Genomic DNA, 27,538 nt, shown 5'->3' with positions numbered 1-27,538 from the left:
CCAACATGACAAAATAGGAAAATGATAAATGCTGGAGAAGATGTGGGAAAATTGGAACACTAATGCATTGTTGGTGGAATTGTGAAATAATCCAATCATTTTGGAGAGCAATTTGGAACTATGCCCAAAGGGCTATAAAAATGTGCATACCCTTTGATCCAGCAATAGCACTTCTAGGGCTGTATCCCAAAGAGATCATAAAAATGGAAAAAGGACCCGCATGTACAAAAATATTTATAGCAGCTTTTTGTGGTAGCAAAGAATTGGCAGTTGAGGGAATGTCCATCAACTGGGGAAGGGATGAACAAGTTGTGGTGTATGAATGTAATGGAATACTATTGTGCTATGAGAAATGATGAGCAGACAGACTTCAGAAAAACGTGGAAAGACCTGTATGGACTGATGCTGAGTGAAGTGAGCAGAACCAGTAGAACATTGTACACAGTAACAGCCACATTGTGAGATGACTAACATTGTTAGACTTAGCCCTTCTCAGCAATGCAAGGATCTCCAAAGGTCTCATGATGGAAAATGCTATCCATATCCAAAAAAAAATCGAAGCATACTATTTGCTATTTTTTCTTCTGTTTTGTTTTGTTTCCTCTTGCTTGTGGTTCCTCCTATTGGTTCTAATTCTTCCTTACAATATCACTAATGTGAAAATATGTTTAATAGGAATTTACATGTATAACCTATATGAGATTGCATGCCGTCTTGGGGAGGGAAGGGGTGAAGGAGGGGGGGGAAATTTAAAACACAAAAGCTTATGGAAGTGATAACTGATAAATCAAAATAAATTAATAAAAAAATTTTAAAAATAGATGGAGACGAAAAAAGTGAGATACTGCCCTTAAAATAAGCTTACATATCACTAAAATTTTTGCAATAATATCCCCTCATCTGCCATCTACCCCAAAGAGACATGCATGTGAAAAGAAAAGTGTCCATTAGCCTAATAAGAATATAAGAGGCTTTGTTCTCCCTTTCCCTTTCTTCCTGCCCCACCCCCATGTTCTTTCTTCCTGGGGGTGCATGAGGGAGGTTGGGCAAACCACAGTCACTACTCTTCTCAGAATCCAATGGACACAGCCCAACAGCCTCGGGAGTAGCAAATGTCTCCAAGCACCTGGCCTTGTCTCCAGTCTACCACCATCTTCCAGGGCAGCAACACCAAAGAAGACTATACTCACTGGTGCTATGTCATCACTGCTACGAAAGTACTGAAAGGCAAAGTTCTTGTCACCAAAGTCCTTCACAATGTCAAACAGTTTAATATAAAAAATGGATATGGTTTTACCAATCAAAGAGAACCAATGACGTCATGAGAGCGATGTCTTGACTTGTCTTGCCACTGGACTTAGATGAGTTCTACACTACGGCCAAACTGGGTTACTCCACATCTGGGCCATCAGGTTTTACTATTATCCTAGCTGCAGCACACTCCAGATGTGTAATCTCCCTCATTAGAATGTGAGCTCCTTAAGAGCAGGGATGATCTCATTATCTATCTGTATTTCCAACATTTAACACATATTTTGGCACAGCGGAAAGGCTTAAAAGCTTTTTCATTCATTCATTCATTCATTCATTCATTCATTCCTTTCAAGTTTGGATTTTAGAAAAGTCAGAAAACTTTATACAAAAGTCACTAGAACCTTAGCCTAGATTCCATAATCTCCCGACAAGTGAGGGCATGGGAGACAGCTGGACAGAGCTGATCAAATGAGACCAGGAACAAGCATCTGCCCAGGCAGGGGAAAGACCCTTAGGGTATTATAAATGGGATGGCTCAATGGAATACAAAAATCTGCAAGGCTCAGGTAGACACTAAGGATCAAGAAAAGCAGGAAGGTCAAGGGCAAAGGAGTTATTTGAAATGCAAGAAAGGTCAGGCAGGTCCACGAGACCAAGCTGTCAAGGCAAACAGACTGAGAATGCAGAGAGAGTCTATGGCACTAGCAAACAGAAAATGCCAAGGTGAGCTCCAATTCTTATTCAGTGTCTATAAGCCTTCCATCCTGCTTTATCTTCCCTGCTGGAGACAGGCAGCTCTAAGTCTGAAGCTATTACCCCTAGACAAGAGGTAGTCAGCAACCCTAGACAAGAGATGAACCATACCCACTTGGCCCAGAGACACTGAGACTGAGATTCTCTCTCAGCCCCTTAACCCCAGATTGGCATACACTCTAAACCACTCTAGCGGAAGACAGACTAGAATCCTGATTTTCAACCCTGTTTCTTTTTTAGTAAACTAGGCATAAGAGTCCCTTCTAGTGCTAAAATTCTATGAATCTGCAGCTCCAATTAGGAATAAGTTTAAATCAGGGTCTAGGAATGAGACAATAAGGCATCTCATAGAAAGGGCATTGCCTCAAGCAAACTGAGGTCTGGGAAAGACTTTAGTTTAGAAAGGCCAAGGTCACCCACCACAACCCAGGCCATCACCTGTCATCTTGACTTTTGTCTTGCCACTGGACTTCAATGACTCTGGAGAGAGAGTGAGGCTGATGACTCTGCGACTCTGCCTCACTTAAATCCAATTCACGTGCAAGTCAAGACATCCTGTTCATGATGTCACTGGTTCTCTTTGAGAACGAAGGACAAACAATAAAAACAACATAGCAGATAGGTCCGATATGCCCCTGGAAGAGACTCTGTCTTCCAATGGCTCCTGAACAACGCGCTAAATACCTAGGACAAAGTCAGCTCTTCGACAAGGTGGGACCAAGTCCTCCTGAATTCTTGTTGAGGAGCTGATACAACGTTGAGAGCGAAGTTCATAAAATCAAAGGGACATAATTTAGAACTGATAGGAACTCTGGAGGCCATCAAGTCCTCTATTTTACAGATGAGGTAATCAAGGCTCAGAGGGGTTAAGTGACTTGCCCAGGGTCACACATTTAGTAAGTGTATGAAGCAGGCTTTGAATTTGGGTTTTTTTGACCCCAGGTTCAGCTCTCTACCCACCATACCACTTGCCTGCTTCAAACCTAATCTGAGTTACCATACTCTTGGGTTTAGAATTTTAAAAGGGGTTATAAAGGGGTTTCAGGGATGGAGAAAGAAAAAAAGAAGAGATACCCAGAAATACTGGAAGGAGGCCTGCACCACCACACAGCTCTCCTCCAGGAGCTGCAATGAACGGCAGCTGGAGTGAGTATTTCCAGTACCTGTCTCGGACCTGTGGGAACCTGAGCAAGAAACAGTGGCCAAGTCACAGGAGATGGTCTGCTTGAACCAAACCAAAATATGATTCAAAGCTAGCAACTCCGGCAACCAGAACCAAGGCAGAGGTTGAAATCTAGGCCAGATGTAGTACTTCATTGATAATGTGTGTTATATGGGCAGGTGAGAATCCCCCAAAGGGGGAGAATCCACTGTAGGACCCCAAGTCTGGAAGACTGTACATAGGTAGTTACAGAAGGCAGACTGATCAGAGAGGAAAGATGAATCACATTAACTATTTATGGGCTTAAATGACTTCATTTTTGTTTGACTGAACTTTTCAGTGTCTTGTTAGCCTGAATGCCTCCATGGAAACTAAAGGCTCTTTTCCTATTGTAGGGGGAGATCTAGTTGTAGGTGGGGACAAAGCAAGTCAAATTCTGGTGCCCCCAAAGGAAACCTTGGGTGAAAATAAGAGCCATATTGCTCCTTAGTTAGAGGTCTTCCTCTCCCTGGCCTCCATGAATCTGTGTAAATTCAGAGTTGTATTTCTGATCCAGTTGCTACAGGTTAATAATGCAGGTAGTAGAGAGACTCTACAATCAGGTTAGATAAAAATGAAATGCTATTTACCTTAGATAAACCTCCCAAAATGGCAGAATACAGAAGAGGGGACAATCTGCATGTCTGTATAATTAGAGAGACAGCTAGGTGGCTCAATGGATAGAGCCCTGAGCCTGAAATCAGGAAAAGCTCAGTTCAAATCTTCTCAGACACTTAGTACCTGGGTGACTGTGAGCAAGTCATTTAACCTCTGTTTGCCTTAATCCACTGGAGAAGGAAATGGCAAACCACTCTGGGATCTCTGCCAAGAAAACCCCACAGATTGTATGGTCCATGGTATCACAAAGATTTGGACACAAATGAATGACTCAAAAACAAAATAGAGAAACTAAGATGCAGGCAATTTCACACTGATATAGTCTGATCCACACGGTGTGTGTATGTCTACACCCAGGTTGTTGTTGTTTGTCCATCGTTCTCGAAGAGGACCCATGACATCATCAGGATAATGTGTTGACTTGAGTGTGAATTGAATTTAAGTGAGGGAGGGCTGTGCAAAGTGACCAGCCTCACTTTCTTCTCCAGAGCCATCTGGGTCCAGTGGTGAGATATAGATCAGAATGACTGGAGATGGGCCCCTACACCCAAGTATACAAACACAGAAACATCAAGGCTTTGTAAACATACTGAAAGGAAATTCAATTCCTGACTGCATACCGACAGTTGTGTAGCTTTGGGCAAGTTGCTGAAATTTTCCGAGCCTCAGTTTCCTCATGTGTAAAATGAGAAGGCTGGGCTAGATCATCCCCCCTAAGGTCCCTTCCAACTCAAAATCAATGATCTTACAAAATCCCCAATTCTTGTTCACAAGAAATGGTGCTGGTTTGCCTATCCCATCTTACGCCCAAGTACAGGATTTTATATTTGTCTTCACGAAATCCTATTTCAGATTTTTATAACCTACTGAGATTTTTTTGGATCCTGACTCTTTCATGGAACATGTTCTTTACGCATCCCACCTTCTTTATCTGAACTTTATCTTCATCTTTGTGTCATCTACAAATCTGATAAACATGACGTCTATGCCTTCTTCCAAGACACTAATACTGCAAAAATGTGAACCAGTTCAGGATGGATGATGCAGCTGGAGAACTCCATCTGAGACTTCCCTTAATGACTGCTCATGGGGTCCCATCATTCAACCAGTTATGAATTTGCTTAACTGGTCTATCTCCCCCATCTTTCTCCATTCTGATCACAACAATTAACTAAATGCCTTTGTCAAATCCAATGTTTTGCTAAATTCCAGGTGTATGTTGTCTACAACATTTTTTTGACTTACTCTCCCTTGCCAAAGAAGCAAATGAGTGTAATTAATCACATCTGTTCTTGATGAAGCCCTGGTGACTCTTCATTTTCACTTGTTTCCATTTTTAACTATTCCCAGGCCATGCCTTTTAATAATATTTTCTAGAATTTTCCAGAATAGAAGGCGTTAAACATAATACCCCCACTATCTTCCCCCCTTTTTTATAAAAACAGGTCTACCTGCCTACCTTCATCTCCTGATCTTAAAAGATCTTTCAATGATCACAATGATAACAGCTCAACAATTGTAGTCATCAAGTCTTTCAGAAGGGATTAGAAAACCAGAGTTCTGAGCCAAATGACTTGAACTCACTGGTGGGCAGCTGTATGCTCTTCATTTACTTTGGGCTTCAGTTTTGGTGGCACAGTGAATAGTCACTGGTTCTGGAATCAGGAAGACCTGAATTCAAATCAGTTGCTTCCTGGTTGTATGACCCTGGACAAGTCAGTTAACCATAGTCTGACTCAGTTTCTTCATCTGTAAAATGAAGATAATAACAATAACATCTTCTTCTTGGAGTTGTTTTTAGGCTTCAAATGAGATCTTTGTAAAGTGCTCTGCAAACCTTAAGACTAGATAAATGATAGCTATTTTTTATTATCATCACCATCAAAACCATGTTAGCTCTGACAACTCAAAGAGCTAATATCCCCCAAGAAATCCACCCCAGAATCATCCTAGGCAGTGACAGTGTGGCTTGGAGTTGAGTTTTGCCTTCCTCTCACCACACCAAGAGAGAAATGCTAATGCATTCTGGCATTGGTGTAGGGGGAAGTATTAGCTAAACAAAACTCAGGGTCTGGGAGTGAAACAAAAGTGTGTGGGGGAGAGGGAAGGCAGAACAAGTCATAAAAGAGAAGGAAGTATTTTATAAATAGACAGGAAAGCTAAATAAGAGGCATATGTGCTTGTAGGGCTCCAGTCACAGAAGAGAGCCTGGAAGGTCCAGATACTCATCAGAAGATGATGAAAGCAAAGGTATCACTTTGGACCCAGAAGTCTGTTTAATGGGACTAAGTCACATTGTACTGCACTATCTACTTTGCTAGACTGACAGTCAATACTTGAAAATTTCAAGCCACCCTTTCCAGGAAGTGTTTAAAACAAACAAACCAGTGTTGCCAAAGTTGTATTATCTACAGGCAAATGGCCTGATGATCTGAAATCACAGCATTGGAAGACTTTGGGACTAGGAGTGACCTTAACAATAATCTTAATCCATGACTAATTTTCAGAGGCGGAAACTGAGGCTTCAATAAGCTAAGTAAATTCTTAGGACCAACCCAGCTAAGTCTTGGAGGCTCATCATCAGATTGGTCTCAAGAGGATGCATTCTTCAGCCATAACAACTTATAGAAACTACATAAAGGTTGGAGATTTGCAGTAGTGAAGGGGACGGCCTCATCAAAGAAATCTCGGCTCCCTCAAGAGTTGGAGTAAGGTAGTCTTAAATCATCTCTCAGGAACAAAGGAGAGATGTTATCATTCCCACTTTACACAGACAGAAGTTGAGACCCAGGACAATTAAGCAAGCCATTTGTCTAAAGTCACATGAGTCTCTGGTGGAGCCAGAAAATCTAGGCTTCTGGCTCCCAATTCTGTGCTCTAAGTCATGGCATGCCACCAATCTGGGACAAAGTTTTAACAGCTAAATATAATTTATAATTAGTTTTCTAAACACATAGCTAAAAGGCCATTAGCTAACCATTAGGTATAATGTAGCCCATTTTCTTCCTACAAAGGAAACACTGATTTACTTAGTTCAATTCCTAAAGTAATTCTGAAGAATAAAGACCATTTAGCACAATGAGTTCAATAAACTTTCACATTTCCTTTCTGCTAGGGGGTATGCTGATCACTCCACCCTACTATCAGCTTCATTCTTGGGCTTTTCTCCAGCTGACCATTTGCCTTCCAGTACATCCATCCGGTAATCAGAGCTCCTTCCTGGGAAATGGTGTGAAGCCACTTACGCTAACAAAGGCCTAGGTTGTCAATGGAACCATCCTGGGAAGAGGGGAAAGATTTAAGCAGGACCCAGCAGCCGTACACAAACAGTATGACTACCTAGTATGACTTCAGGGGCATTGCCCAGCATTTCAAATTCCACCATTATTTTACCCTTTGATCCATGTTAAAATGCCAATCTTCCTTCAGGAAGGTAAACACTTCATTTGACCTTAGAAAAGAATGTAAGACATCTAAGAGAAGGCTTTAAGGTTTATAGCTCTAGAACTGAAAGGAACCTCAGAGATCATCTGGTCCAGGGGTGGGGAACCTGCGGCCTCGAGGCCACATGCAGCCCTCTAGGTCCTTGGGTGTGGCCTTGTGACTGAATCTAAACTTCACAGAACAAATCCCCTCAATAAAAGGACTTGATCTGTAAAACTTGGACTCAGTCAAAAGGCCGTACCCAAGGACCTAGAAAAAGCCAAAGGTTCTCCACCCCTGATCAACCCCCTCATTTTTCCGATGAGAAAAATGAGACCCAGGCAGACCCAAGGACACCTGCCCAAGGTCACAAAGGCACCAAGAATCCAAGGTAGGATTTGAATCCAGGACCTCTGCATCCAGAGCTGGTGCTCCTTCCACTGTACCATACCAGGAAAGAGAAGAGGAAGAAAATAAGAATGGGGAAAGGACGGACCAAAGGAGGCAGTAAAACTTAGAAAACAGACTTGGGCTGGCCTGATTCACACAGAGACTGGGAGACACCACAGTGACTCAATGGGAATTATTGATGCTATTACTTGCACAGTTTTTAACAGTTTGGGAAGCCCTTTCACATCTCACTGGATGCTGACCACAGTCCTGAGAGGCGGCAGGCAAGCCTGACCAACCTCCAGCGACAGATTAGGAAACTGAGACCCACACAGGTTAAGTGACTTGCCCAAAGTCACAAGTGACCATAATAGATCACTGCAATGTGGATACTAGAAAAGTACTTTCACCATTCATTCCCACAATGTAGAAAAGAGAGAAGTGGCTGTTAAAGTTCCCTAAATGAGAAACCGCCTGCCGCTTCCCCCACTTACCCCCATCAAGAAGTTTTTCTTTGGCAGAAGTAGAAACCTAGTTTATTCGGTTATGTCATCTCATCTCAAAAGCCAAGTAGGCAAGGAGGGTAGTTTATACTTGGCTTTAAATTCACAAAGGTGAATATGAGGGCCTTCATCTGGTTCCATCTGCCAACTCTCACCGGCCACATTAACTTTTCTTCATTCCCGTTCTGAGGTCGAGAGAGGACAGGTATGAATCAGACTAGGGATTATCAGGGCCCACCACCGCACATGACAGGTGAGCAAGGTCGGGGAGGGTGAGAGATGCAGTTCATGATCTCAAAGCTGGTTAGCAACAGCCATGAGCAAAATTTGGGCCCCCTGATCCTCAGGCCAGCATTCTTTCCACTCTTACTACAAGCTCAAGGTCATACAATAGATTTTAACCCTTCTTCTCCTGGGGCCAGTAACACTATGCTGGCACTGCCTATAGGACACACTGCACCTTGACCGTGACATAGTGACGTCATTTCAAGTACGAAGGACAATAACCAAGCAATAGTCTCTAGGCTAACGCAGAGGACACCAACACACACACACACACACACACATACAATTCTTCAATTTTAAGATAATAGTGAAAAGAGAGCTGGCGGTAATGTGACAACCTGGGTGCATGCTCACCATGGGGGTGAGAGAGGAGAAAGAAACCATAACCATGAGTAACTGCATCCATAACAGAGCTAGAGGTCTGAATCTCGTTCCTCTTGAGAACACAGGCCAATGAGGAAAACCACGGGGCAGGGACTGTGAGAAGTGCTCAATTTCTGTCTTTTAGCTCTTCCTTGGCCTGCCTCTCTGGGCTAAGGGCCATCAGGCAGCTGGGTGGAGAAAGTCTGGTCTCCAGAGCCTGTTCTATGAAGTACGATCTTCCTGTCCCTGCCTCCCTCCCCATTTCTGTGCCTTAGGAGCTGAGCATCTTTCTGGCAGGAGGTTTCTGAGACACCAATGATCCACAATGTTCTTGTTTCTAAGTGACCCTAAAGACAATGTTCTGGACTGCCAGGAGCTGAGCAGCTGTTTTTGGGCACACATCCCCCCTCCCCACCCCATCTATTTTCTTTATTTTTTTTATACTACACAAGAAAGCTTCAATGGTCTAAAGTAGCTTCTTCACTCAAGTGCACACTGGGGGAGTGAGGCAACTAGGTGCTCTCAGATTGTTGAGTTCAGATAACAAGCCCCCAGGGCAAAGACCTCCCAGCAGAGAGAACTTAAACTTGACAGCACATGGTAGTGATCATTTCAATTATTTTTCCCATTGTTTTAAGACAAAGGTTGGTCACCAAACAATAAATCCAAGCAGATTTTTAAATGTAATGGAAAGCTACTGCTGTTAGCTTGCCTATGATTTTGTAAGAAGAGCCCAAATGAGGACGGTAATGACTGATTCTGCCAACACTACAGGGAGAGCCGTGCACCTTGATGCCAACCCAGCAGAGTGGGCAACGACACACCTTGCTCATCTCCCATCACTGTCCTGGTCTCTCCTACCTCCACTCACATGTAGACATTAACCCTGGGCAAGTCAGGCAGTGTGTTCTTAGCTACCCCTGCTCTCCTCTGCCTGTTTCTTCCATCTTTTCCCTTCTTCATGATATCTCCAACTAGGTGCCCAGTGTCTCCAGAAAGTGACCTACAAAGTCATTTTGCCCCTAATTCAATACCTCAAGTCAGTTCACTTAATTTCTTTGACTATAAAACAAAGGAGTTTGGCTTAGATGTCACTTTCAGTTCTGAAGTTCTATAATAATAATTTATATGGTATATTACAGTTCAGCAAGTGCTTTATATCTATTATCTGACTTGATACTACATCTAAATATGCTTCTATTTTTTTTAAGAGAAGCCTGTACTAAAGCAATAATTAAAGAAATGACTCACTAATGGTTGGACTTCCTTCACTACATACAGGTAGAGGAACCCTTTAAGAAATAGCTTGACCAGCACCACTTAAGCAACACCACTATAGTGCTGCTCTGAAGCCATTCTCCCCACCCAAGGGCCAAGGCGGGCTTTGGGCTGGGGTGCTGATGTTTCTCCATTCTTGAAATGGAGCTCAGCAAAAGGCTGGAACTGGAAGGTCTTTGCTTAGGGCAGAAGCATTAGGTCAATTGCACAGAGCCAGGAAGTGGTGCCAAGCAAAGGGGTCCAAAGCAGGGAGCAAGGTCTGATCAAAAACATGAGTCAGTACCCTATTGGATCAACAGAGTTCAAGGAACCAGTAAAGGGATATGGCCTCTGCTCAGATTTCCTGCCATCTCTACCAGCAGCAAATAAGGAAATCCTTTAACAATTTGCTATGTTTGGCATCTTGAAGAGACATGCATGTTTTCAAGGTGACAGTGGCTCCTGCCTTCCAGTTTTCTCTCAGTTTCCCCAGATGTTTCATGGTGCTGCTAACATTTGCTACAGGGAAAAAAGGTTCTCTTAGGGAGCAGGGGCATCAGGCACACCTACACCATAGGTGCCTACTCTGTCTGTGTATAAGTTCCTTAAGACCAGATATGTCTTTAGTGTTTTGCTTCTTAAGAACTCAGAACATCTGCAATAGGGTGGACAAAGGTAAGGACCCTGTTGTGTACGTACTAGGTGTGTGTTGGTGCAGGGAATAAGGGAGTGAGTGGCACAAAGCCGGGAAAGAAGGAGGGCAAAAAAAATTTTCTTTTGTTGTTATTCAGTCACTTCAGGTTTCAGTCATGTCTGACTCTTCATGACCCCATTTGGGTTTTTTGGGTTTTTTTTTTTGGCAAAGATACTGGAGTGGTTTGCCGTTTTCTTCTCCAGTTAATTTACAGATGAGGAAACTGTGGCAAATAGGGATTAAGGGACATGCCCAGGGTCACACAACTAGTGTCTAAGGTCAGATTTGAACTCATGAAAATCAGTCTTCCTGATTCTAGGCCCAGGGTTCTATCTAATGCACCACCTGGCTGCTCCAAAGGAAATTTTTCTAGCTGTTCTAAAAAAATGTGGCTGTTTCTAAGATGCCAGGACAAGTATGGCTAAGGTAACCAATCACAACCTCTCCCCCTAACTCCAGACAATCCCACAAACACCAGCGTTTTCCTCGCCATTGTGTCTCCTCTTGAAAGCTTAGAAGCCCCAAAAGGAAGTCCGACACAAAGCTGGGTCAGCCTCCACCCATTAAGTAAATCTGCCTGCCTCTCTCATCACCACATGAGCTCTGACAGAGAGTACCAGGCCCTCCTACGTGATGCGGAGACATTCCCAGAAAGAAATTGAATCAGCCAGCAACAGGCAGGCCAACCAGCGGCTATAACTTAAGTCAGAATCCCATCCAGCAGTTTGGCCTTCCCGGTAACAGGCTCATTAAAGATACAGAAGACACCCTGCTGCATAAAGCATCTATAGCACCAGATTACCGGAAATGCAAGATGTGTCAGCAGCTTGGCAACTTGTTAGCCCTGCTGCGGTGGCCTTCTCCAGGGAAGAGATTAGGGTGCCTTACAGACCCAGAAACCCTTCTCCCAGCACAGCACCAGGCTCTGCAGGTACGCTTAAAAGAAAGCCTGATGATAAATCAGCAGTATCATCCCTAAGCCTCTCTCCTTCCTAGGAACAGGTCACAGGGAGAAATAATTTGTATATGTGTGTATATGTATGTGTATACACATATATACATACATACATAAATATTCCTGATATATTCCTACCGATATATATGTATTATATATATACACACACATTTGTGTGCGTATATACACATATGTAATATACATGTATATAACATGCAATGAAAGTAATAAGATTTTAGATCTAGGGGCAGCTAGGTGGCGCAGCGGATAGAGCACCAGCCCTGAAGTCTGGAGGACCTGAGTTCAAACCGACCTCAGAGCAAACACTTGACGCTTACTAGCTGTGTGACCCTGGGCAAGTCACTTAACCCCAAATGCACCCCCTGCAAAAAAAAAAAAAAGATTTTAGATCTAGAGTTGAAAGAGCCCTCAGAGACCATCTGGTCTGACCCTCTTATTTTATAACTAATGAAACTGACACCCAAGGAGGTTTGGTGCTTTGTCCAAAGGCTACTAGGAGGTGCAACAGATAGAGTGAAGCCAGGAAAACACATCTCCGTGAATTCAAATTCAGCCTCGGACACTTATTAGCTGCGTGATCCTGGGCAAGCCACTTAACCCTATTTGCCTCAATTCCTCATCTGTAAGATGGGCTAGAGAAAGAAATGGCAAACCACTCCAGGATCTTTGCCAAGAAAACCCCAATCGGGGTCACGAAGAGTTGCACACAACTAAAATGACTGAACACCACAGGTAATAAGGAGACATCAGAGAGAGGATTGGAACTCAGGCCTTCTGAATCCAAAGCCAATGCTCTTTTCTCTGTGCCACGCCTATTCCAATGCATGAGGGTGGCACTTGAATTCTCCAAGACCTTGCGTCCAGAATACAAACTGGGACAGATGCTACAAAGATGTTGAATATGGGCCTCCAAAGTCTGCTGACTGAGGACCAACCTAATTAAAATGGGAGAGACGTGTCACCAGGCTGGCCTTGGGCAAACAATGATTTTGCCTAAGACACCTCTCCAGCTCCATCTAAGTTACAGAGAACTGCAATCTGCATTTGGTTGCAGGAATGCCACACAAGCAAACTGATGGGTCATAGGGTCAGAGCTCTAGCATTGGAAGGGACCTCCAAGGCCATCTAGCCCAATTCCTTCATTTTATTTTATTTTATTTTATTTTATTTTATTTTATTTTATTTTATTTTATTTTATTTTATTTTATTTTTTGGTAAAGGCAATTGAGGTGAAGTGACTTGCCCAGAGTCACACAGCTAGTGAATGTTATGTGTCTGAGGCCAGATTTGAACTCAGGTCCTCCTGACCCCAGGGCTGGTGCTCTATCCACTGTGCCACCTAGCTGCCCATCAATTCCTTCATTTTACAAATGAAGAAACTGAGATCAAAGGAAGTTCATTGACTCTTGGCATCCATATGTGCAATGCTGTAGCTGCACCCTAAATATAAAATGAGGAGAATAATTCCTATGCTACCTATTTCATCTAAGGTAGTGAAGAAAGCACTTTTTGAACCTTAGCATACTATGTAAATGCAAATTATTAGTATCTTCAAAAGGGTTTTCACATACCAGTCCAGGATATCATTTCAGCCTTATAAGAACCCTGTGACTTAAGCAGGGCAGAATGTGGCTGGTGAGAGAAGTAGACAGAATCCTGCATCTAAAGACAGAAAGATCTAAGTTCAAATGCTACCTGACACTTACTAGCTCTGTGTGACCCTGGACAAGTAACTTAACCTCTCTCAGCCTCCATTTCCCCATCTGTGAAATAGGGATAATAACATATTGTATTTACAGATTATCAGCTACCTTTAAAAAGATTTTTTAAAAAGCCTCAAGTGTGAAAGAATAAAAAAAAATTAAGATGTTTCTAAATTAGGGGGTAGTTTATGTTTTTAAATAAATTGTTTTATTTGAGCTTTAATAGCTTAAAACTGCAGTAAGATTTTTGGGATATCTAGTACAATGTTCTGAAAAAGTGAATTTGGGCTTTCATCTCTTGACCCACAACTTTTCCATAAACATATCTCTTTTCTGAATAGATCTGCCCCAGTTCTGTACCCAGTGGGGGCTCACACTAATTGAGAGGGATGGGTAAGGTGGGCCCAATGTCTAAATCTTAGCTCTTCTTCTCTGGGAAGGGCCTAGGTAAAGACCCTTAGCCAGAAACATGCAACTGATGACCCACCAAGAAGCACCCAGGAAGACTCTGGGGACTGTGTGGAAAGGACTAATTGGCTAACACAGCTCAGGCCTGTTGCTGCCTTGGGCAAGAGGTTTTGTCCCTGGATTAAAAACATGTTGGAAAGTCCCTAACTGGGATATTGGGAGACACATCCAATGTTCCATGCCAGCTTGGAGACAGAATTATAATCGAGTGGAACTAGATACCCCAGGTCAGGATCCAAATGGAAAAACAATACCCTCCTGGCGGATAGGGGGTGGTCAGTGGGGTGAGAGACAGAGAAAGAGAGAGATAAAGACTGAGGGAGGAGGAGGGAGGGAGAGAAAGGAAAGAGAGACAAAAAAAGAGAGAGACACAGAGAGACAGAAGGAAGGAGAAAGAGAGAGTGGGGAGGAGGAGAAAGAAAAGAAAAAAAAAAGGAAGAGGGGAAAGGGAGGGTCAGAGGTAGGCTAAGAGAGAGCCAGAGAGAGAGGAGAGAGAGAGAGCCAGAGAGCTGGCAATGATGAGCAAACACGTACCCAAAACTGGTTTTGGGCTTCTGATAAAACATATCTCCTGCCCCAAAGTTGTTTACATCCCTTGGCCCTGAGATGCCCTGGAAGTGGTAGACCTCCCTCAACTTTAATCCTCAGACAGCACAAAGGGTCAGTCAAGCCTTGTGATCCACTTGGTGGCTTTCTACCAATCACACTTCCCCCTTCTTTGTCCTGCCCCGGCCTAAAAACACATCAACAACAAGCAGATATTTTGTTCTCATCTCCTCCCTGGCTGTAGATGGGTTCTAGAGATTCCTTGGGTTTACAGGAGGATGCAGGAATTTGTTACAAGGATGGAGGCAGTTCAGCACACTGGGAAAAACATTGCCTTAAAAGTCATCTTTCCTTTTAAGTCTGGATTCTGCCACTTGTTACCTTCGTGACCTTGGGCAAGTCCCTCCTCCACTCTGGGCCTCAGTTTCCTCTCCTATAGATTGATGAGGTAGGAAGAGATGACCTCTGACACCCCTTCCATTTCTAAAGCTATGATCTTGGGTCTAGCAAGGATGGGAAGGGAACCACCCACTTCACTTTCTCACTCACACCCAATTTCATCCAAGCTCCAGAAAGGGAGAACTGTTGATTTTCCATTTTAGGAACTTTAAGTCCAGGCCTTGAGGTTCTTGAAAAGTGAGCAGATACAGAGTCTGTGTGGTAATGACCCATTCTCTGTGGCTGAGCCTTAAAATCCAAAGTTTTGAAGGCTCTATTATTCCTCCCTCAAGGAAACTCATTTCTCAGAGAGACTCTAATTAACCTCAGGTCTGTAAGGCCTCTTTAAACCAACCAGTTCCCAAGCTTCTCAGTAACTCTGAGGGATGGGAAGGCTTTACTCTAACTCCTCCATCCCAATACAGCAGGGATTCAAAGAGCTGAAAAATCCACCCCTCTCAGGTTGGGATGAGAGTGGTAGTGGAAAAAGGGAGGCCCATATTCTTTCTCCACCTCCTCGGTCCTCTACTCCTAGACTATGTCCTATCATAATGTAAACAAGAGAAACAACATCTCCCTGGAAAACCCTGATTCCCTACAGGGGCAGAGGCTCACATATACACTGCCAAGTAAAACATCACAGCCCCTGCCCCCATCTCAGTTTTGAAGCAAGATTCATTCTGCTTTGATCTTTGCAACCTTGCCTGACCAGGAAACTGAGGGAATCTTTCTTGAGCTAGCAAAGCTGGGATGGGAAAGGAAAGAAGCAAATAAATGTGTTTGTATTTTAGCTAGTGAAGGAGTCTGTGTGGGTGAGAATGGAGTTTTGTAAAGACAGTTTATAGTCATGGGTGTGTGTGTGTGTGTGTGTGTGTGTGTGTGTGTGTGTGTGTGTAACCTTGAAAAATCAAAACAGATCAAAGTCAATGACTGGGTGATTTCTTGGGAGAAGGCAGCTCAAGAAAGATGAGGATGCAGAGCTAAGCAGCCTGAAGCCATCAGGGTTTGCTCTCCTAGAGGACCCAGCCTGTCCTCTGCTGGCGAACTCCTCAAACCCCAGGCATCACTGACACATTTAGATGGTCAGAGAGGAAGCCCCTCTGGGTTCTCCCATCAACAATCAGTTCCCAGAAGAATAATTTCTCCTGCTGATGCCCTTGCTGAGAATACACATACAACCTCTGTGAATACAAAGTTGCCCACCCAGGGTCAAAAGAGATCTTTAAAAACATCCCTGTTTACTCTGATGCTTTAAAATGCTCAGCCTGTCTTTCCTCCTTTTGTCAGTCAAAGGCCAAACCCTGGCAAGCAAGTTCCTTGCTTCTTTTGCCTGTGCTTAGGCTCTGACCCTAAGCCCCAAGTCTCCCTGCTAAAGTCCCCTGGGGTTTGGAAAGGAGTTTTGCATTCCTCAGCTCTTGTAGCATGGGTCCATTAAGAAACATTTAGGGGAACTAAAAAAAAAAAAAAAGATGAAATCTCAGTCTCTTTTCTTGTTCACCTAGTGGGGATAGGGATGGGTGGAGCATCTAAGAGGAAAAGCAAAGATTACAAATGAATAAAGTTTCTAAGCTCATAAGAGCAAGCTGAGCTTTTTTAATACACACACATTTTAGGGTGAAGACAGGCTGTCATTGGGAAAAGGCTATGAGGAAAATCTTACAATACTTATTTCTTTCTCCTCTTATTCCCCCTTGGCAAGCAGAGATCCTACCTCTCATCAGCTCTAAGGGCAATTTCTCTTCCTAAGAACAGGACTCCACCCGCTGCGGGGGATCTGTCTTCGAACCTTTCTCCCCTAAGTCCTCATTCAAAGCTGGGCTATTTGCTAGTAGTAAGAAGCCAGTCTGAATCAATGATAAGGGTGAAGGGTATCTTTCTCTAGAACCAGGGCTGTAAAATAAGGTGACAGAAGTCTCACTCCCTCACTAATAAGGACACTGGGATGTTTAGAGCAGAGAAGGGTGGAAGGGCAACCAAAAGGTCTTGGAAAGGAAAAGGGGGGAGCAGTTAAAGGGCCTTTACAGAAGGTGAGCCCTTTATCTCCACTGAGACGAAAACAGAAGGCAATAAAATTCTGCTTGCAACACTTGGGCCTGAGGTCATGACAGCAAAAAGAAATTCTTCATAGTGAAGGAGTTATTAGATACCATAATGGATGCCCAAAGGAGATTATTTAGGTAGGGTTTGCTGAATCAGAACGTCTCTGAAGGTCATGGGCCCTAAGGCCAATGATTCTACAATTGGTAAACTCAGGCAAGCAGACATCTGAGGTTCAAGTTTAGTACTATACAGAATTAGCTTAGGATAGTTAACACTTAAGGAAGAATCATTTCATAAATTCTCCATGGTCCTCCTGAATCAAGCAGGAGTCATTAAGATCACTTCTGGATTTTTACAGCTTAATATTCCCAATTTCCTTAACCTTACTGAGGAAACAGATTCTTTCTCTTCAGGTGAAGCCTTGATGTTAGGAAGCAAGTTGTGATCTTAACAGATTAGAATAAACAAGTGATGGTGTTTCAGTTGAAGAAGAACAGATATTCCCTGGCATAGGAAGTTAAAGCTATGCTGAAAAGCCTACAAGTTGGCTCAATGCAGTTTTCTGGGAAATACATGCAAAAAGGTTTGCTTTCAGGTTCTTTTAGTCATTTTTTTTTTCAGCTGGTAGTAAAAACCATGAAAGAAAACCAAATTAAAATGAACAGCAGCACCTCTCCCCCCAACCTCCTTTGCTAAGACTTGCCATCAGAAATAAATGTCTATCTGAAGAATTAGTTTACTGACCCAGAAAAAAAAGGAAATGACAGCTGAAGAGAACAAAGATTTCAAAGAGTAAATATGATTCATAAAAGCACAAACATTTTCAATATGTCAAGTATCTTCACATTTAATCTTACCTGGGCCAAGTACAAAATATACTTTAAAATTAACTCACAGAAAAAATGCCTAGTAGGGTGGGAAGGAAAGAAAATTCAACTGTGACAAAAAGTATATGCAGGCAATACAGTAATCCTGAAATATACATGTTTTCTAATGCCAACCAAGGAAAAGGATACAATTTTCAAACAACCATCAAGACATTTGATAGAGCTGTAAAGTAGGGCAGGATTTCCTTATTATGTACATTAAAACCTGACATCCCGCATTTTCTCTTCCTCCCTCTTCTCTCCGCCGGCACCCCCCCCCCACCTCAGTTCTGTAGGTCCTCTTAGCTTAAGGAAGCAGGTCCTCTGCTTCTAAGGAAAAATCGGTCACTTTTCAAAATAGGAAATACATAACTGACTAACCCTTTCCCAGCTGTGATGACTCTAATCATATATGAAACATCACAAGCTAGAACAGAGAACGAGAAAGCCTAAACACCTCATTTACCTCACACGCCTCTCCCCACTTTTTGATCAACCACCACAACGTTTTTTCCAGAAAGGGACTCCCCTCCCCCTCAAAAAATGCCCCATTCTCTGATGGCTCCAAAGGGGTCTGAGAAAAGTTCCTTGGGGAAGAAGAGGAGGAAAAAAAAAACTCAACACTACAATTCTGATTTATTCGCGTGAACATCAGAAAAACACGTTAGCAAAACATGTCCATATGGAGATAAGAGAAATACAATGATTTTCTGTTTGCATTGGAAACCTAACAGCTGTGGTAAACCTCGTCAATGTTACAAGCCAGTAACTTTTCATCTTTCAGTCTTTTTCGTTTATTAGCTTAAACTCAATTTACTTCGCTGATATTAAAACCGGGGGGGGGGGGAAGAAAAATCATCTTTCACAACCTTAAAATAGAAACACACTTTAATATCCATCTGCTCCACTCCATAAATTTACGGGCAAGCGAATACACATCTGTTCTAACTTACTTTCGAAGCTGAAATAGTGGAGCGAAATATCAGCATTATTAGCATCTAGTTTATCTTTTCCTTTCCCATCCTTCTCCCACCCCCACTTCCCACGTCTGGGGTCTCACGAACCAGACAAAACTTCCTGGACTGAACTGAACACTACTCACCTTCACAAAGGAGAAGGAGCCCCGCGAGTCCCCCAGGGGGAGACATCGTTTTCCCCCGCCAGTAAATGCAAGGGCAGAGCGAACTAGCGAGGGAGCGGGGCACGCGTGCGTCCCGCGGGCACAGGCGGGCAAGGCGCTGGCTGGCCGAGGCTCGGGGCGCCCGTCCTCCGAGAGGCGCCGCTGGCCGCCTGCGGGTCTCCGCGCTGGGTGGCTGGCTGGCTGTTGCAGCAGCTGCGACTGTTGCTGCTGCTGCACGGTCTGTCTGGGCAGCCTCAGCCCGGCTGCCCCATAGTCGGGGGAGAGTGCGGATCTGCTGGGAGGTGCGCTCTCTCTTCTGGTCTCAGGGAACTGTGGCGATACGGCCAGGAGGAGGAGAGAGGGAGAGAGCGAGATCGAGAGGGAGGGGAGAGAGAATAGGGGAGGGAGGGGCGGGGAGGGGGGAGCGGGGCGGACACACACAGACACACACACACACACAGACACACACACAGACACACACACACACACACACACACACACACACACACACACACACCCGCGGAGGGAGGAGAAGGGTGTGAACCTGCAGCTAGGAGGTTCTTGGTAGAGCTGCCTCCGCTCCTGCCCCGGGTGTGCGGTTCTCTAGATCTTTTTCTCCTGGTGCGGAGGGCTCCCCATATTCCCCCACGCTACACGCTCAGCCTGCCCCCTTCACTACATTTCCCGTAAGGGCTCGCTCCCGAGGGGTTGTGGTTCGGCCTCGGGGAAGGTCCCTCTCGCTCAGCTCAGCGCTCAGCGCGGCGCTAGCAGCGCAACTTTCCAGAAGGGGGGGGGAGGGAGGGAGAGACAGAGACAGAGAGAGAGACAGAGAGAGAGGCAGAGAGAGAGGCAGAGAGAGAGAGGCAGAGAGAGATAGGCAGAGAGAGGAGTGGGAGATGCCGAGCACAGGAAGGGATGCTGTCTTCTCCCCCAGAGGCTGCGCTGCCTCGCTCGTTGGGGAAGCGCTTGGGGAAGGGGCTGCCTGGGGGTTTGGGTAACGAGGGCAGGGTGGGGCGTGAGTACTGATGGGGGGGCGGTCTGCGGAGGAACGATCCCGGGGCGGGGCAGGGGCGCGAGCAGCTCAACTTGGCTCCGTGCCTACCTTGGGGAGCGGAGGGAAGGTGCTGAGGCGGGGATCGCAGGTCCGAAGACGTGTGGACCCGCCGCTGTAAAGAGAAAGACGCCAGAAGGGCAGAGCCCTCGGACGCATCACCACCTGGGCGCGGCAGTGGGGTTTCTATAAGTGGAGGATTGGGACAGACGGAACTGGGTGGCTCTTCCTGCAAATGGAGATTTGAGGCCAGAGGTAAAGGCTGTTGATGAGGTTCTTGGACCCTTGGTCAGAGGAGAAAGGGCCAGGGGAATGGTAAACATGGATTCCCTAAAGTATTAAGTGGAAAGGTTAGTGGGTGAGGGGAGAAGCACGTGCCCCGACAAAGTGAAGTGGAAAGAGCACTGTATTGAGATTCTGCCCCTTTCTTGTCGGTATAACCGTGAACAAGTTATTCACCTCTCCGGGCCTTAATTTCCTCACCTGTGATATGATGGAGTTGACTCGATGGAGTCATCGGTTCATCCAGTTACAAATCCTATGATCCTAAGGTGGGATGGATCCTACAGTCACTGGGTGAAGGGAAGGGGACATGAATTCTCACAGAATAACTGGACTTTGAGGGCGATACAGGGACAAACGAGGGAGGATTATGTTGAATGGCAAACCCACATTATCCTGATTTTTACCTCTCTAAAAAACCAAAACAAACCATAACCTCTGCTCTCGCTCCTCGACATAAAATTTTGAAAATATCTGGGATTTCTGGGATGCAGACACTTCTTGCCTTCAGTCTTTATTAGAGAGTCTTAATGAGCTTCTGTGGGGTGGGGTGGGGGGCTTCATTGCCTGGTGGCTGCCAACATTCAGATGCGGTCATCTGAATTTAACTGGTCTTCACACTAAAGGTTTACAGTCTGAAGCTTTGACTCTTCCTGTACTGAAAGCTTTCTCAACTTGGTAGAGCTTACCCATCCCTAACAAATCCTTTGAATACCTAGGGTCCATCTCCTGTAAGGCACCAGAGGATCCTAGGAAGGACATATACATTAGTACTGAACATAACCAAAAAAGTAGAAGGTGGGAGCTAGGCCCAAATACAACCTTTGGAGTATGGCAGTGAGTGCTTCTAAGTGTCTCTTGTTTGGCAATTTAAAAAAGGTATTTTTTTTTTAATTAAGGGAACCAGAAGTGGTCTGGGAGGACAATCCAACCCCAGAGGCTTCCCCCTCCCCTAAAGTAGGTTCTAGGAACTGCTTCTTAAAATTACTATGGGGATCCAGAAGCCCTGTGCTAAGGACTGCTTTCCCAAGTTGCTGCTGCTTCTTGCCAACCAGGCAGGTTCTGGAAACCCCAGTTTCCTTCAGTCCCATGGATCGAATCAAAGAGGGAAAGGGCCTTGGTTCTTCAGAGCGTCAGGAAGACTGAAGCCTGTGGTTGTGGGTGGAGGGAGTCAGAGGGACCCAGGATCCTCAATGTGACTCCCTTTCTCCTTCCCTCTCCTTCAGTAGTGACTATTCTTCCCCGACCCCTCCCTCACGGAGATGTAGTCAGAACTAAAAAAGCAATTGCAAATCACTCTGCAGATATGAAGTCAAAGTGAAATCAACCTCTACTGTGAGAGGAGCCAGCCAGCAGGATGGATGAGAAAATGCTCTAAGGCTTTGGCACATACACAAGTTGGCTCTGCCCCAGTACGTTCTACCAAGGATAGCAAAGCACTCAGTCCATAAAATTCATAAAGGTAGGGCAGGGCCCAGCTCTCAGAGCAACTCTATGGCCTCTGGGCAAGACTGTTTGGGAAGCAATAAGGGCATGTGCTCCAGGAGCAGACCTAGGTTAGGGAACCTACCTGGCTTGCAGGTTTCAAGGAGTTCTGAGAACAGGAACTACTGACTTCCCCAGATGTTGTCCAGTGGCCTGGTGGTCTGGGGTATTATTCCCTCCCCTCTCCACCCCCCATGGGAGAGGTAACCAGTCCAGTTTATTGACCCATCTCCCTATTTCAGATTCTTATCCAGTAATTTCTGCTCAGGACTTAGCCCAGATACAAGGAACATGAACAAAAACCAGCCACAAGTCAAGCCAGACTTGGTGGGAACCCGTAAACTACTCACCCCCACACTCCCCATGATACTCTCTGAAGCTTCCTGACATAGACTCATTTTCTGCCAGGACAGGATCTCACACTTCTCTGTGGGAGGAAAGGAAGAGGATATGCAGGCCAGAGGGAAGGGAGCTGAAGGCCCTTCTCCTTTCATCCTTTAAAGCTTGTGACCCTCTATGGCCTCCCAAACTCCTCAAGTCCTAACCCCCCTCTTGACTTAGCCTCTTGCAATCTTAATCATTACCTCCTAGGGAAATCCCTTCAGCTTAGTGCCATTGCAGATACCTGGCTGGTGTATGTCTGATAGATACCTCGGGGTCATGGCTTCCCTGGCTTTTCTCCTTCACTCAGGACCCTGTGTTTCCAAATGCAAACAGGCAGGCACTTGTCATTGCTTATGGGGGACTGAGCTCTCCTTTTGCATTAAGGATGACCATAGGGACCAGTCAGAGATACATCACAGATGTGTACCTATAAGAACCTGAGGAGGCATTCCATCCAGCAGAGGGCAGAGGTGAAGCATAGGTGCTTCAGTCACAAGCAGCTTGGGTAAAGAGGGAGGACCAGGGACAGTGACTCAATCCCACCCCTCTGCCCAGTTCTTCCTGAATTCTTAGGGTGGCTGTGTCACCTGTCAGATCACATTTAGACTTGTAGGACCATGGGAATTAGTTCTGGAAAGGCCTCAGAGATTATCTAGTCTGACTTCTTCACTTTGCAAATGAGGAAACAGAAGCCCAGGGAAGTCATGTAGCTCAGTGGAAAGAACACTGCCCTGAAAATCAAAGGACCTGGATTTGAGTCTTGGCTCTGCTGCTTAACTCTCTGGGCTTCATTGTCTTCATCTGTAAAATAAAGGGAGGATGGATAATTACTACCTATCTGTCCTACGACAGTCCTTTTACCTCAATGGGCCTCACTTTCCTCATCTGTAAAATAGGGGAGGGAATGGATGATTACTACCTATCTGACCTTGGACAAGTCATAATCTTATTGGGTTTCAGTTTCTTCATCTGTAAAATGAGACAGTCAGACTAAATGGCCTCTACTGTACCTTCAGGCCTTGGAGCTAGACAACCTCTGATATCCCTTAGGAAGCTCTATTGCAATGATTGTATGATACACAGTGGTTATCGGAATAAGATTCAAACTCAGGTCTTTAAACTTCAAAGGCAGTGCTTGAACTTTTGCACCATGTTGCAGCAGCTATAGACTCATTTGTGCATCGCACTTCCTGCGCTGCCCCCTCCATGTTTTATAGATATTTTTTTCTCTACTAGATTCTAAACACCCAGAAGGCAAAAATAGGCTATTTGTATAACCAAGAGCACTTGGGATGGGTCAGACTAGGCACTGCAGTAGCTGGTCAATAAATATTTGCTTATCTTTTTGTGGTTCAAAGTTTGGAAATTGAGGAGATACCCATCAGTTGGGGAATGACTGAACAAGTTGTCATATGTGATTGTGACAGAATACTGTTGTGCCATGGGAAATGATGAGCAAAATGGTTTCAGAAAAACCTGGGAAGACTTAAATGAACTGATACAAAGTAAAGTGAGCAGAATCAAGAGATCATTGTCACACAGTAACAGCAATATTGTGCAATGATCGACTGTGAATGACTTAACTACTCTTATCAAGACAATGATCCAAACAGGTCCAAAGGATCCATGATGGAAAATGCTATCCACTTCCAAAGAACTGATGAACTCTGAGTGCAGATTCAAGCATACTTTTTAAACCTTATTTTTCTTGGTGGTTTTTGCAACATGGCTTATATGGAAATATGTTTTGCATGACTAAACTTGTATAATTGACATATTGCTTGCCTTCTCAAGGGTTTGGGGAGGGGTGGAAGGGAGGGAGAGAATTTGGATCTCAAATTTTTTAAAAATTGAATGTTAAAAATTTTATGTGTAATTGGGAGATATAACAAAATAAATAAAAATATGTTGAAAAAATAAATACTTGCTAATTGACTGAATGATTGGCCTATTGAAGTAGTCTTCACAAGGAAAGTTTCTGTCTCTCTGTCTCTGTCTCTCTCCTTCCTTTCTCTGTTTTCTCTTTCTTCCTTTGAGCCTCTTAGAGAATACCTCTTTATGTTGCCTCATATTAAGCCAAGGCCTCTTTAGGGAATTGCTTCTCAGAAACTTACACTTCTGAACTGTGTGGTTGCCCCAGTTTATTCTGTGCGTTAATACATTTGCTCCAGCAGGTACTTCAGAAGCATTTTTTGAGCATCTTCGGAAGGCAGCTCATCTGCTACAGAGATTGGGGGTGGGGTAAGGAGGGAGAGGAGTAAAGGATCTCATTTTTCAGAAGACTTTCATTTCATTCTGAGTATGGACCAACCTCTCTGGAACACTCTGCTTTATTCCTTCCCCTTTTTTGTTTCCATTTCTGCTTTGTTCTCCCCTAAGCAGGATATGGTGTGTTTCGAGGAGTAGGATTGGAGGGTGGTGAGGAGAAATGAAATGAGGTGACAGTAATTCCTGTTCATCCAATAGAACATAAGCTGCTTGAGGGTGGGGACAATTTCTTTTTAGTCTTCATATCCCTAGAGTCCAGTACAATGTCCATCACATACTAGACACTAGACATTCAGTAAACACATTGAATGTTGACTGTCGAATCTTTCTCCTTTCCAGTCCCTACCGTACAGATTCATCTACTCCATAAAACCATGGTTATAGAAATTAAACTGTATAGGGTAAAACAATGCTCATAAGCATCTCAGAATTCTCTACTCGGTTGAAATCTCCCTTCTACCTCTCTAAAACAAGATAGGAACCTGGTGCCCAAGAAGGCTACAGCTATGCTTTGGTCCTGAGCAGCTTTGATTACTTCTCCCCACATGACTTTACTTTCTCATTAGACAGCTTTTTACAATTAGTTTGGGAGAGAAAAGGAGAGAGGAGCCCGGATCTGTGATTTAATTTGTGAATAGAACTCCCAGTGAGAAAATTCTTTCAATGCAGACCAGCAACAGCAGTTGCAATTGACAGTATATAGTCATACATAGAGAATTACTTGGAGATACTGAGAAGGCAGGTGTCAGAAGTAGGATTTAAACATAGGTCTGCTCTCTAGCCACTCTAATCATGCTGCCTCTGGTTCATTATTGTTCAGTTGCTTCAGTTGTGTCAGATTCTTTGTGACTCCATTTGGGGTTTTCTTGGCAAAGGTATTGAAGTAGTTTGCCATTTCCTTCTCCAGCTAATTTTACAGATGAGGAAACTGAGACAAATAGTTATAAAAGTTTAAGTGATTTGCCCAGGGTCACACAGCTAGTACACATCTGAAGCTAGAATGAACTCAGGAAAATGAGTCTTTCTGACTCCCGGCCCAGCACTCTATCCACTGCACCACCTAGCACAAATCATTAAAAGTGTCTTTCATGATCTCCTTGTGGACAAGATGGAGACATGCATGCTAGATGCTACAGTTAGGTAGATTAAGAACTAGCTGAATGACTGGAGCCAAAGAGTAGGCATCAATGTCAACCTGGAGGGATTTCTCTAGTATAATGCCCCAGTAATCTGCCCTTGGACATGGGCCTTTTAAATTTTTATCAGTGATTTGTATGAAGCATACAAGCATACAGCAGAACTAGTAAGGATAGCAAGCAAGGTGGCTGAAAAAAACTAGAATCTAAAAAGAGCTCAACAGGTTAGAATGATTGGCTTAGGGGCAGCTAGGAGGCACAGTGGATAGAACACTGGCCCTGGAGGCAGGTGGACCTGAGTTCGAATCAGAACCTTGGACACTAGCTAGGCAAATCATTTAACTCCAATTGTTCTCCCCCCCCCCAAAAAAGAATGATGGGTTTAATCTAATAAAAATGAAATTCAGTGGAGATAAATGTAAAGTCTTTTGCCTGGGTTCAAAAAATCAAGTTTGCAAATTCAAAAGAGATGGAAGAAATGAGTTAGATAACAGTTCTTGTGAAAAAGAATCTGGAGAGTTTTTGTGAATTATAAACTCAGTATGATTCAACAGCAGGCTAAGGTATCCCAAAAAGTTAATGCTATTCAAAGGCTATTTTTATAGAATCTTAGTATCCAAGACTAGGGAAATAATAGTTCCATTTTAGCCTGCCCTGAACAGACTTTATTTGGAATATTGTATTCAAATCTGTGCTCCATGTTTCAGGAATGACATTGACAAACTGGATCATGTCCAGAGAAGGGCATTCAGAATGGAAAGAGAACCAGAAAATATATCATACAAGGTAGAAGTGGAAGGCACCAGAAATATTTAGGCTAGAAAATTAAAGATTCTTTAAGAACAGCATAGCTATTTTTGAGTATTTGACCTTCAAGTACATAACCACTTAATCAGGTATGTTGAGAAGAGACTCTCATATCAGTTGGGATGGGAATAATTTCTTCCAAATCTGAGAGCCTATGATTCTAAAATTCTAAAATTGTTTAGCTCCAAATACTTTCATTTATTCATCCAACACATATTTCCCAAGCACCTCTTGTTTGAAGTACTATTCTAGGTATTTTGACATATATGGACCCTGCCCTCAAGGAGTTTACAATCCAGTTGGACAGCAAGCATAGTATAAACATTGGATTTGTCATCCAACTACTTGAGTTTTAGTCCTCTTTCTTCCTTACTAGTTATGTGACTTTGTCATCTCTGTGTGCCTTAGTATCCTCATCTGTAAAATAGGTGTGTTAGGTGAGATATCTCGGGTTTTTCCTGCTCTAACATTCATTAATTCTAGAGAGGAAATGCTTTTGCCACTGTTGTTAGTCCTTCATTCTCGAAGAGGACCATGACATCAGGGAGGGGATGCCATGATGTGCAAATGAATTAGATTTAAGTGAGGGAGGGCTGTGCAAAGTCACCAGCCTCACTTTTTCCTTCACACCCATCTGAGTCCAATGGCCAGGTACAGACTAGGACAACTGGAGATGGCCCAGGATGCAGTGGGGGACCTTGGCTTTTTCAAGCTAAGGTCTTTAACAGGTCTCAGTTTGACTGAGGCAGTGCCCATTCAGTGATTAAGGCTTTAAAAATGAGGCAAAGAATGGCCTCTTTAAAAAAAATAGATCTGGTTTTGTTTTGTTTTCTCTTTCTTGTGGTTCCTCCTATTGGTTCTAATTCTTCCTTACAACATGACTAATGTGAAAATGTTTAATAGGAATGTATCTGTATAGCCTATATCAGATTGTGTGCCCGTCTTGGGGAGAGAGGTGGGAAGAGAGGGAGAGAAAAATTTTAAACTCAAAAGCTTATGGAAGTGATTGTTGATAACTCAAAATAAATTAATAAAAATTTTTTAAAAAGTAAAAAAAATAGATATGGGAAGGGAAGACCTTCAGAGTTTCTGGTCAAGGCAGAGACAATTATTATTTACATTAATTCTGAGCCAATCAGGGCCCAAACAGTGACCACATAGGGATTGGTCTGGGACTAGAGTGATTTGGGTTTAAGACTGCTCTTTAAGAGAAAAAAAAAAGCTTTC

General features: G+C 43.8%; 1 protein-coding gene across 2 annotated transcripts in view; it reads right to left on the bottom strand.

Annotated features, from left to right (window-relative positions):
• RET (ret proto-oncogene) overlaps positions 1 to 18,944 on the bottom strand; it is a 161,395-nt gene extending 142,451 nt beyond the window's left edge. For both annotated transcript variants that reach the window (XM_027857596.1, XM_027857613.1), the window contains exon 1: positions 18,881 to 18,944. In XM_027857596.1, coding sequence (XP_027713397.1) covers positions 18,881 to 18,926 — 46 coding nt within the window. In that variant the 5' untranslated portion in view covers positions 18,927 to 18,944. The remainder of the gene's footprint in view (positions 1 to 18,880) is intronic.
• Positions 18,945 to 27,538: the final 8,594 nt, after the last annotated feature.

The sequence above is a fragment of the Vombatus ursinus genome, unplaced genomic scaffold (assembly GCF_900497805.2).
Source record: "Vombatus ursinus unplaced genomic scaffold, bare-nosed wombat genome assembly UNPS02000749.1, whole genome shotgun sequence".
Classification (NCBI taxonomy): Eukaryota; Metazoa; Chordata; class Mammalia; order Diprotodontia; family Vombatidae; genus Vombatus; species Vombatus ursinus.
This window is presented reverse-complemented; position numbering and strand designations above follow the sequence as displayed.